This window comes from Pelodiscus sinensis, chromosome 10 (assembly GCF_052426305.1).
Source record: "Pelodiscus sinensis isolate ZL-2025 chromosome 10, ASM5242630v1, whole genome shotgun sequence".
In the NCBI taxonomy this organism is placed as follows: Eukaryota; Metazoa; Chordata; order Testudines; family Trionychidae; genus Pelodiscus; species Pelodiscus sinensis.
In genome coordinates, this window is record NC_143061.1 from 46,459,632 (window position 1) to 46,472,085 (window position 12,454).

A 12,454-nucleotide genomic window follows, 5' to 3' on the forward strand; every position below is an offset into this window, starting at 1 on the left:
CTCACCAAAGCTGAATAAAGGGGAATAATGACATCTCTGGATCTGCTGGCAATGCTCCTCTTAATGCAACCTAATATGCCATTAGCCTTCTTGGCTACAAGGGCACACTGTTGACTCATATCCAGCTTCTCATCCACTGTAACCCTCAGGTACTTTTCTGCAGAACTACTACTTAATCGGTTGATCCCTAGCTTGTAACTATGCTTGGGATTCTTCCGTCCAAGTGCAGGACTCTATACTTGTCCTTGTTAAACCTCATCAGATTTCTTGTGGCCCAATGCTCCAATTTGTCTAAGTCATTCTGGACCCTATCTCTGCCCTTAAGCGTATCTACCTCTCCCCCCAGCTTAGTGTCATCCGCAAACTTGCTGAGGGTGCAATCCATCCCCTCATCCAGATCATTAATAAAGCTATTGAACAAAACTGGTCCTAGAACTGAACCTTGGGGCACTACACTAGAAACCGACCGCCATCCTGACATTGAGCCATTGATCACTACCCGCTGGGCCCAGCCTTCTAGCCATCTTTCTATCCATCTTACCGTCCATTTATCCAGTCCACATTCCCTTAACTTGCTGGCAAGAATATTGTGGGAGACCGTATCAAAAGCCTTGCTAAAGTCAAGGTATATAACATCCATTGACTTCCCCATGTCCACAGAGCCAGTTACCTCATCATAGAAGCTAATCAGATTGGTCAGGCACGACTTGCCCTTTGTGAATCCATGCTGACTATTCCTAATCACTTTCCTCTCATCCAAGTGCCTCAAAATGGATTCCTTAAGGATCCCTTCCATGATTTTTCCAGGAACCGAGGTAAGACTGACTGGCCTATCTTTCCTTTCCTGCCACTGGTGGTGGCAGGGAACGGCGCGGTGAGGGCCGAACCCTCCGCCGTTTTGCAGGGAGGCAAAGCCTGCAAGCGGCGGCTGCAGAGAGGGGGCGAGAGGCAGGCAGCTGCTTCAAGAAGTTGTTAGTCAATTACACTACCACTGGCTCAGTACCTCCTGATAGTCCGGCATATCCAATAATCTGGCATCACCTGGGTCCCAAAGGTGCCGGATTATCGGAAGTCTACTGTAATTGGTTAACCAGTTAAACATGCGCAGGCAGGAAGGCCCACACCAGTCTGGCTGACCTGGAGCGCCCCTGCCTGCCATGGGCAGAGTCTGCTCCAGTCAGGCTGGAGTGCCCCTGGCACAGGCGGGGACTGCTCCAGCCACCACCTGTTCACCATTCTCATCCCTGTTTGGAGCCTCTGACAGGTATCCTGACTGGTTTGGCCAGGAGATTATCAAGTGTCTGCACTTCAGCTGTCCCTTCCCCCACTGCCATGCTTCTTCTGCCCTCTGCCTTAAAGCTACCCTCCCCACGGCTGCTGTGCAGGGAAGGAGAGACGGAGGAGTGGGTGCTGATATCGGGTCCCCTAAATCCCACCCTTTACAGAGTGGAGGGTCATAACAGGGCTTGGGCTGGAGGGAGTTTGTTGGCTTCTTTTAGGAGTGGTACAGGGCCCGAGCAGAGGTGAGCCTGCCTTAGCCACACTGTACCCTACCCAGGAACCACCTGACATAAGCAGTCCCCAGCTGAGGCCTGTATCCCAAACCCCTGATCCTGTTATGAACCCTTTCTTTCATTTCAAACCTCTGCCCTAGCCCTGACTCCCTCTGCACTCAAACTCCCTCCCAGAATCTTCATTCTCAGGGCTCAACAAAGTATTGAATCTACTCGTCCATGGCGAGTAGATTTCAGCTGGGCTCCCTGTTCATTTGCGGCGCATGTGTGCTCAATGTGGATCTTGCGCATGCGCAGTACGGGGCTAGCGAGCGGCTTTCGCCTCTGTTCGTCAAGTCCTATTCATTCTGAATCCCCTTCTGCATCCTTGTCCCAGCCCTGAGCCGCCCAACACACTCAAACTCCCTCTCAGATCCTGCTCCTTGCTTCAGCCCTGAACCCTCTCCTGCTCTCAATTCCCTGCCCCAGGCTCAGCTCAGGGTGTGTCTAGACTACAGGGTTTTGTTAACAAAAGGGGACTTTTGTCAACAAAACTATACCTACGAACTATACTACACTGCTGCTGAATTCTGTCAACATAATGTTGACAGAACTCAGCAGTTTTGTCGACGGCTGTAAACCTCATTCTACGGGGAATAACGCCTCATTCTATGGGGAATAACGCCTTTTGTCGACAGAACTCTGTCGACAGAAGGCATTATGCATCTACACTGTCACGTTGACAAAGTTGTCTGCTTTGTCGACAGAACTGGATGTAGTCTAGACGCTCTTTGTCAACAGAAGCTTTGTCGACAGATACTGTCGACAACTTCTGTCGACAAAAGCCTGTAGTCTAGACGTGTACCGTCTGAGCCCCTCCTACACTCAAAATCCTGCAGCCCTCTGTCCCAGCCTGATGAAAGTGAGTGAGGATGCGGGAGGGAGGGAAGATAGAAAAGCCATTAATAGCTTTTATAATAGCTTTTCTTTAGAAAATCCCTTAATAGGTGACATTTATGATCTTTCATTCAAAAGTCTGTTCTCTGGCTAGAGAAGAGGATTTTTTTTTTCAAATTTACCACCTTTTGGGTAATATCACAAATAATTCATTACTGCATGAAACAAGGTGGTAAACAATAGCACTTGCAGTAGTACACAGGAAAGGACTAGAACTACAGTTCATTCACAAGTTTGATACTCTTGCTAATGGATTAAATAAAGATACCTGATGTCTGGGACATTATCAACCTACCAAACAATGAAGGTGCCAATAGTTCTTTGTATAGTATCTGCTGTTAGTACTGTTCCTCTCTTATTGCCTACTAATGGTTCTTGTGTGCCTCTTTTGACTATCCAGTCTTTAGGTCCTGATACATTCCAGCTCCTCTTTCCCCTTGATATTTTTATACCCACTGCCTCTTCTTGTCCCCTCCTCCCATTTTTTCCCTCCTCCCCCCACTTTTCCCCCTATTTATTTTAGTTCTGGACATCCAACATTCTGGTCATTTGAGGAAGTGGGTTGTGCCCACAAAAGCTCATGATACCATCTTCATGTTTTGTTAGTCTTTAAAGTGCTACCAGACTATTTGTTGTTTTTTTAAGTTTTATTGTAAAAAAGATGTCATGGTTTGGATTTTTAGGTGCTACTGCATGATAATTGATAGTGTTTCTATCAGACAAGCACAATGCTGATATTTTGCATTGGATGGAGCATGATAATTTTGACAAGAAATGTAGGCACTTTTGGCCCTAAAGTATAATTTCTTCTTTGAGTGTTTATGTTGATTCCAATTAGGTACGTGCACATGCACGTACGCAGTTGCCAGAAGACTTTTCCCCTAGCACAGCGGTTCCCAACCTTTTCCAGATGGGGACCCATTTTGACAATTCAGGAACACTTGGTGACCCATGGCAATTCAGAAACGGGGAGGAGGGACGGCAGAGCCACCTGAGGAGACACTTGGCAACCCTTTTGAAATGTAATGGCGACCTATATTTGGGTCCCGACTCATAGGTTGGGAAACCCTGCCTTTGCAGCTAGTTGTAGCATCGGCCTAAGCACCCCCTATAGTCATGCCTTCATGGCTCCCTATGTGGAGCCCTGCTGACCTACCCCCTCCTCCAGTCCTACTTACCGCCAGTGACGGTTGGCTGGAACTTCTCTGTGCTCTTGTTTCAACAAGCACAGCAGCAGCTGTTTACATAATTTTTATTTGTTTTCTAGGATTTAGTAGTAGTGGTATTGAATAGGGTTAGTTAGATTATATTCCTTTGGGAAAGGGGGCATTTCCAGTGCATACCTGAGTCTCTGGGCTTTAAAGCCTGTGAAATCTACTTGAAGTGTACAATGTGTACCTGCTGTACTTGACATATAGTGGAAGGACGTAAAGCAAAGGACATTTTTTTTTCCCGTGGCTGACTTCAGTTTGCGGAAATTGGTCTTTTTTGCGTGATGGGAGAGTGGGGAATGGGATGACTTAAAATGGAACAGTTCCCACAAGCGTCAGTGACGCTAGTGCAGAACCCCAGCGTATAGCGGGTGACTTATAGCGGGGATGCCCTGTATACCCAAAAATGATCCTTACACTTGTTGCTTGTTTGAAGTGCTTAGGAGAGAGCTATCAGAAGGCTCTTTATGCCATCTGTAAGATCTTCTGGCACCAGACTTTAGAAGATAGAGATCAACGCTTGACAGTTTCTCTAATACAGAGGTGGGCAAGAGGCTGCCAGCGTGCCAAATCCGGCCCACTAAGCCACCAAATCTGGCCCATGGCCCCCTCGCTGGAACCCTTAAACAGAGATCAGTTCATGTTTTAGAATGTATGAAGTGGAGGACAACTGGCAGCTGGGGAGGGAGGAAGGAGACTTCTCATGCTGTACCTGCCCCCAGCAAAATCTCTTAGCTTCCATTGGCCAATCTCTCAGTTTCCGGCCAATAGGAGCCAAGAATTTTTGCTGGGAGCAGGGCCAGTGTAAGAAGCCTTCTCCCTTCCTACTTGTCCCCTCCTTCTCCTCCCTCTCATGCCCAAGTGGAGCCACATGGAACAACAAGCCACCTTCTCTCAGAGCCTACCTCTGGCACGCCTGCCCCTCCCTTCCCTAACCCACTGCCCCCCCACATACCCAAACCTTCTGCCCCCTTCTGTACAAATAACCCTTCTCAGATCCGGCACCCCAATCTCCTGCCCCAGATCACAAGTCCCTCCTAGCCTAGATCACATCCCCAAATCCTGCATCCCAGACTCCCTGCCCTAGGTCACAACCACCCCTCCTTCACCCATACTCCCTCACAGACCCCATTCTCCCTCCTGCACCACACTCCCTTAGCCCAAGCTCCTTTTTGCACCCAACCTCTATCCCAGACCTTGCACCTTCTCCATTAATATCCTGGAAGAGTGCGACCCTTGACCACTTTCCAAAATCTTGGAGTGACCCTCTCCCCATCAAAAATTATTGCCCAACCATGCTCTAATGGAAGCAGCACTCTGATCCTGGGTTGACGGACCCTGCAACAAGTACCTCATCCTCTATGTGGAGTGCTCCGGCACTGTCAGCATGGCCAGTGCTGAGAGAACAAGACCTTGTAGTGCCGCACGATCAGTCTCTGCTGCCACAGCAAAAAAAAAGGCCAGACAGGACCATCTCCCACTCTTAGATCTACGGAGCCGGTGACTGTGATACCTGAGTTGGGCCACACTAGTGCAACTCCACCACTGGTGGAGATCATATTGATTTCTGCCCATGGGGTTGGGCATTTGAGTCTGGACCTGCCTTGTTCATCCAGGCAGGATGCATGTAACAGTTATGTTACAGTAAATTTTATCATGTACCTGGTTCACATATTTATTGGGATTTTCTGTGATAAAATCTTAAATAGATGTTCAATTCTTCAGATTGTTGAATTATACCAGACATGTAACAAGCTGTAACTTTTGCAAATGACTACGCCTAATTCACCAGTAAAAATGTTTGAAATCTTAAAACTGAAATGCTTTTAGTGACCTGTGATGGAAAGATCAAACTAAACTTTGAAGCCCATAATCAGTGAACGTACCAAATTTCAGTATTTATATCTATGAGTTGAGGGAGAAACTTGTTAAGTAACATATAAAAGGTGTTTGTATTAGATTAGAAGTTTTGTTGTAAATTAGATGTTAATGTTTTATACTGATCCATGCTGACTCATTATCTTTCTCATTGGCAGGTGTGGATAGAAAAATAACTGATGTTCAGAATGACATCTTTTGTTTGTAATGATATTATCATTTGTTTCCCACAGAAGTAACCCATCAGTATTTTTCAGTGCAGTATTTTCTGTTTACTTGTAGCTGGTCTAGAATTCTGGAAATAGAGTTTGTGAAATTTATGGGGAAGCTATTGTGTGAATGAAGACCTCTCGAGGTCCCTTCCAGTCCTATTATTCTATGATTCTATGATTCTAAGATACTCAAGTTTAGGAATTAAGGCTCTGGTATTAGAGAAAAAGTTTTTCCTATTTAATTTATATAAAGGCATTAATATATTGAATGCAGATGCTAACTATCCCTTCAAAAGGTTTGCTAATACAAGGCAGAGGGCACACCACACCTTCAAAAGAACTGTCTCTGTTAATGTGATCTTCAGTTGGATAGACTATGACCCTAAACGCTCTAAGTCCTGGTAATAAAATCATGTTGTCAGCAGCCACTTATTTGAAAATAAGTTTCAGCATTCAGCAACAATGAGCCATGTCAGATCTTATTGTTAGTGATTTGATGTTTCTTGCCAACATAAATTGAAATAATCATATTTTTTATCTTTCTAGCATGTGACTTTCAACTGTGCCATTTGTATGCTACTCTGGTTCTAGGTATAATTTTTAATTTCTAGCTGAAGCATGAAATAACTTCAGTGTGATTTCTTGGATTCTTTGTTGAAAGTTCTTGAAAATTAGATACTCAAATTGTGTACAACTTAGTGTTCAGGATGACATCTTTTTGTGTTCTGGTTTAATTGAATTACATTGCATAGTATACTGATGCCTTTATAATGCTTTCTAGATCTTCACATATGTTGTTACTGTTGACTCACTGTTTCTTCCTTTGATATTCTTTTATTTTCTGTTTACAGGTGAAGCAAGAGCTACAGAAGGAAGACCTTTATAGCTTGCAATAATGCCATTCCCCTTTGGCAAGTCCCACAAGTCTCCTGCAGATATAGTGAAAAATCTGAAGGAGAGTATGGCAGTTCTAGAAAAGCAGGATATCTCTGACAAAAAGGCAGAAAAGGTATATTTATGGTACTTTTTATAGTGTTTATTCTTTTGCTATTGAAATATTAAACTTCAGTTGTGGGAGGGTAATCAATATTTACAGGATTTAAAAATTAATGTGTATTAACTATATAGGAAATATTTTGATTTCCCTTCACACACTAAAGATGAAGAAAAGTTGTATATTTTTTGAGTGCTTGTTCTTGTGCATTCGAATCAGGTGTATGCATATGCACAGTAGCTGGAAGATTTTCTCTTTAGCGGCCTTAGAATGTTGGAACCTTAGAGCAGTGGTCTCCAACTTTTTACACCCAAGATCACTTTTTAAATGAGAGAACAGCCAAGATCTACTGCCCCACCCCTTCCTTGAAGCCCCACCCTGCCCTCTCTGTTCTCCTCCTCTCCATCACTTGCTATCCCCAACCCTTATACTGCTGCTTTTTTTCCCAATCCTTCTGTAGGAAGAGGTTTTTCCAATATTTGGCCTGTCTAGACTGGACCAAATGTCAGAAAACCCCGTTCTTTTGGAAGTCCCCTTATTCCTCATGGAAAGAGGAATATAGGGGTTACTGAAAGAGCATATTTTCTCTTTCGCTTAAAAAAAGTGGAAGAACAAATGCATCCCTGTATGCAGAAGAGTTTTTCTGGGATACCTCTAGAATCCTGGAAAAACTCCTGCAGTCTAGCTGTACCCTCACTGGGTTGAGACAGGATGTGTAGGCTCTGGGGTGGGAATGAGGGGTTTGGGTGTGGGAAGGGGCGAGAGGTGCAAGGTCTGGGAGGGAATTTGGATGCAGGAGAAGGGGGAGGAGGGGATGCTGGCTCAGGGAGGGTGCTCCAGGCTGGGAAGTGTTGGACTCAGGTGGAGGGTTGGGGTACTGAGCAAGCCACAGGCTTGTGGATGTGAGGGTGGGTGCAGGAGTTTGGGTTGGGGGATGGGAAGGGCTCAGGGCAGGGAGGTTTAGGAGTATAATGGGCTCAGGACACAGATTTGTAGTGTGTGGATAGTGTAGGAGTGTTGTGGCATAAGACTGAGGATGTGGGGGTGCAGGAGTTTGGGGACGTGAGAAGCTCAGGACAGGGGGTTCCAGTGTATGATAGGTTCAAACCTAGAGTCTGGGAGTGCGTGTGCAGGAGTGTTATGATGCTGTGGACAGATGGGGGTTTGTTGGCCAGGCATCATTTTTAAATAAAATATGTCAAACGCAAAAAGTTTCAGCATTGTTTTTATTTATGAGAACCTGTTTTGATTCAGGGGTCACCGAAAAGTCAGTTGGGACCACACAAGTGAGAGGCGCAAAAAAAAAAAAAAAAAAAACCACCCCTCCTCCAAAGCTTCGCTAATGTGGCCCCAACTGTGCTGGTGGGAGCAGGGGACATGGTACTGGGGAAGAGTGCTAGTGGGTGCTGGGGCAGAGAACAGGGTGTCAGTGGAGGCAAGGGACAGGATGCCAGTGGGAGCAGAGTGCCAGTGGGAACAGGGGGCAGGGTGTTGGCTGGGGCAGGGAATTGTCAGCACTTGCTTCCCTCCCACCCCTCCCCCCTCCCCCCCACAGAGGAGGGAAGCTCTGGCAAGAGCCTCCTCCTGGGACTCCTCCTCCCTCCCCCACAAAGGAGGAAAGCCCCGGCTCGCATTTCCCCCCGGGACTCCTTTCCCCTCCCCGACATGCACTTCCCCCCCAGGACTCCTACCTCTTCCCCTGCAGAGGAGGGGAGCCCCGGTGCACGCCTCCCTTCCCCTCTTTCCCCCGCCCCCTTCCAGGAGGGAAGCGCTAGTGCACGCTTCCCCCCGGGACTCCTCCCCTCTCCCCCGCAGAGGAGGGGAGCCCCGGCACACGCTTCCCCCCCAGGACTCCTCCCCCCTCCCCGGCACACGGTTCCCCTCTGGACTCATACCTCCTCCCCCGCAGAGGAGGAGAGCCCTGGTTCATGCCTCCCCTCCCCAGGATGGAAGCCCTAGTGCGCGCTTCCCCCCGGGACTCCTCCCTGGCGTGCACTTACCCTTGAGACTCCTACCTCCTCCCCTGCAGAGGAGGCGAGCCCCAGTGCACGCTTCCCCTTATCCCTTCCCCCAACCCCTCCCCCGCCCCAATAAGCCCCAGCACACGACTTCCTCCAGGACTCCTACCTCCTCCCAGCACACCACAGACCTGGAGGAGGGGAGCAGGCAGCGCACTTCCAGAAACCCTGGAAGTGGTGCGCAGCTGCCGGACTTCCTTCCACCCCATGGGAAGCCACCACTACCTCCATTTTCGGAGGTAGGTAGTGGGGCTTCTTCAGGATGGGGAGAATTGGGGGGGGGGGCCCTGAATGCTTCATGATCGACTGGTCGATCCCTCCCGATCAACCAGTTGATCACGATCAACAAGTTGGTGACCACAGCCTTAGAGAGAGCTACCCGTGGACCTTTTGAATGGAGTGCTCTACAGACTACAGTTTGAGAACCTGTGCTCTGGATCTTTTAATTTAAAAAAAAAAAAAAAAAGAAGAAGAAGAAATAATCGTTCATTCTGTGTATAATTCTGTGTACATATAGCATTTTGAAGGGAAATTCCTCAGGCATTTAGTGGAGATTAATGAAAGGTCAGTCAGCATTTGACAATGATTTCTGAAAAGGGATAATCAGTAACCTAAAGAAAAGAATGTGATTACAATTTACATCAAACACTAGTACTATGGATTTATTTAAAATTTCTATAACCAGCGTGTAAACATTTTTGGTTGAAATCAACAATTGTTTGTGTGAAAGTCTAAACCTAGAGCGTCTTCAGTTTAAAGATCTTTGTTTAAAATTATGTATATATTACCTTAAATGCTCACATAACCAAAGCCTTGATGCATACATACTATATCTCTGAATGCAGAATGTTTTTAGTACACTGAATTTTGGAGAAAAAAAAGTTGAAAAATAAGCTGTACATGTTATCTGTAGAACCAAATCAAAGGGACATTCAGTGCTCAGACGATTTTAAAATTTTTGTGTTTTTCAGGATATAAACTAGTAACTTTCAAATCCGCATTATATTTAAACAGATAATTTTCCTTCCTCTGCAAAGCTTCCTTTTTGGGCTCAGTGTTGGGTAGAATATGCAGCACCTACATAGACATTTCTTCTGCAACATATTTCTTTGGTTCTTGAGGTCACTTACATATAAACATTCAGATTAGGGATGCAAATGCTTATTGGATAGTAGACAGGATAGTCAACTAGTCCTTAATTCCTTTTTTTATTATTGTGCCTTCCCTGTTGCTCGATGTTGTAATGCTTTAATCTATTTCTTAAAAATATTTTATTGGTAATTTGCTTAGTGCAAACTTCAACTGTGTAAATTTGGTAAATTAGTTTAATGTATGGATTTGAAAGATGGAGGATTACCATTTAAATTGGAAGGTTTTTGAGACGGTTTCATTTGAAATGAGCTTTCATTTTGAAATGAAAAGACATGTAACAAACAATAGGAGGAAATTGGGAAGGGCATACATTTTAGGTTGTGCTGTTGCACAATTGCATAGTTCCAAATCATAAGATTTTTTTCCCCCTCATATAAATATATATAGGTATTTATTGCATAATTCAAATATCATTTTTGGCTGATTTCTTGTAGATGCCATATGCATTCAGGCATTATGCCTCCTATCCAGTGGAGATGAAGGCACATTTACTGTCTGAAATGTGTGGGGAAAGGGCATTCACTAAGAGACTTCTCAGAATATGCTTGATTTAACCAGTGGACCCATCTGGAATACGCATATGGAATGATTTTGAAAGCCCATTTTCTAGCCTCTGAATTTGAGACTGATCATGCTTGGTTTGGGAACAAGGCCCCTGTGGATTTGTGGTGTTTGATTATGCTACCCAAATAATTGTATTCCCAGATGGGAAACAATTGTAGAGCTGTTTCCTCTGTCCTCCTGGAGAAGTGAGGGCAGTGTTGTACCATGGCCAGGGACTCTAATGCATCATAAGAGATGTAGTCTAGCTAGAGAATCATGCTTAAAGAGAATTGGAGACATGATAAAATGAGAGTCCCATTTAATAACATTATGTAATGGTAGACAGCTAAATAGTGACAAGTTTTTAAAGTACTTATATACAAACGCTAGTAATTTAAATAATAAGATGGGTGAATTAGAGTACCTTGTATTAAATGAGGTTATTGATAAAATAGGCATCACAAAAACTTAGTGGAATAAGGATAATCAATGGGACCCAGTAATACTAGCCTAACCTAGTTTGTCAGAAGCTGGGAATGGGCGACAGAGGATAGATCACTTTATGATTGCCTGTTCTTTGAGTGATTGCTCCTGTGCATTCCAAGTTGGGTGTGGCAAGGTATATAGCCCACTGTCCACCAGTGATATTAATTGAAGCTATCTCTCTCTCTTTCCTCAGAGCAAGTTTTAATCCCTAGCTTTGTTCCTGTAGTTAGTTAAGTGTTAGATAGTTGCCAGTAGTTGTTAAATAGTTTTCTTAGCAGGGAGTATTTGTTCCCATCCCCAGCACAGGAACGTGCCTTGGATCCATGGTTTTAAACTGTATACTAAGTGCCAGAAGTTTATGCCTATAGGGATCCCCATGACTCCTGTCTTGAATGTCTAATTGAACCTGCATACACCCTCCACCCAACACAAACATTTGAAGCTCCTGTCCTGATACCTGTTTCATCATAGGCAGGATTCTGATAGAAGTGGCAACCGTAGGAGACACCAGCGCCCTCCAAATGCTAATAATAATAGTGTGTGTGGGGGTGGAGGGGATAAACACAAGCACGCCTCTTCCAGGCAGTCACCAGGGCTTAGGAAAAGTTTTTGAAGTTGTGTGCGAGGGTGGCATTCCATTTCTTATCCTGGATCCAGTTTCCGCATTTGGGAACCGTTATCTCAGTTTTATCCTGTCTGGGCCCAGATCATGACAGACAAGTGGGTGCTAGACACAGTCAGACTGGGATATTCCCTCTGGTTCTCTTCTATCCCACCCCCCCACCTTCCTTTCATGTCCCTCTTCAGGGACCCTTCTCACAAGCAGCTCCTTCAGAAGGTGCAGGCCTAAGTTGGTGACTAAAAAAGCTGAAGTTTCGCATGACCTTCCTGGCATCGTTCCATGCCTGGATCTGGGAGATTGTTTTGCTGCCCTCAATTTGAAGGACGTGTATTTTCATTTTTCCTGGGGTTATCTGATTAACAGTTTATGATATGACCCTTTGGCCTATCTGCGGCGCCCAGGGTTTTCACAAAGTGCATGGAAGTGGTTGCTGCTTTCCTCCAGTGCTGCAATGTCCAGGTATATCCTTACCTGGACAACTGGCTAGTCAAGGGACCGTCCAAGACGCTTGTGGAAGGTCACACGGACCTTGTCAGAAGAATGTTTCTGTGGCTGGGTTTGGTGTTGAATGCCCAGAAGTTTATCTCATCTTGGACAATAGAGTTTATAGGGGGTCACATAGACTCAGTTGCTGCCAAAGCTTCGCTTCTCCAATCCCATTTTGAAAGTGTGTGAACTGATACAGGGGTTGGGGCCTTCCCCATGACTACAGTCACAATCTGACTAACTCTTCCACATCCAGTGCTGAACTCTTTCCAATGGTGGCCAGACCCTCTCAGAATGTGTGAGGGGATTCCATTTTGTGCACCCCACCCTGTTTTGACACTAATCACGGATGCCTCAATCCTGAGGTGGAGCACCCGTCTGGGCAAATTAAAGATGCAGGAG

General features: G+C 45.5%; 1 protein-coding gene across 3 annotated transcripts in view; it reads left to right on the forward strand.

The window, feature by feature from the left end:
- CAB39 (calcium binding protein 39) overlaps positions 1-12,454 on the forward strand; it is a 91,159-nt gene that overhangs the window by 23,359 nt on the left and 55,346 nt on the right. For 2 of the 3 annotated variants that reach the window (XM_075937496.2, XM_075937497.2), the window contains one exon: positions 6,603-6,760. In XM_075937496.2, coding sequence (XP_075793611.1) covers positions 6,647-6,760 — 114 coding nt within the window. In that variant the 5' untranslated portion in view covers positions 6,603-6,646. Of the gene's footprint in view, positions 1-6,602; positions 6,761-12,454 lie in introns of those variants that run through there. The other variant, XM_006114244.3, reaches the window with a different exon arrangement.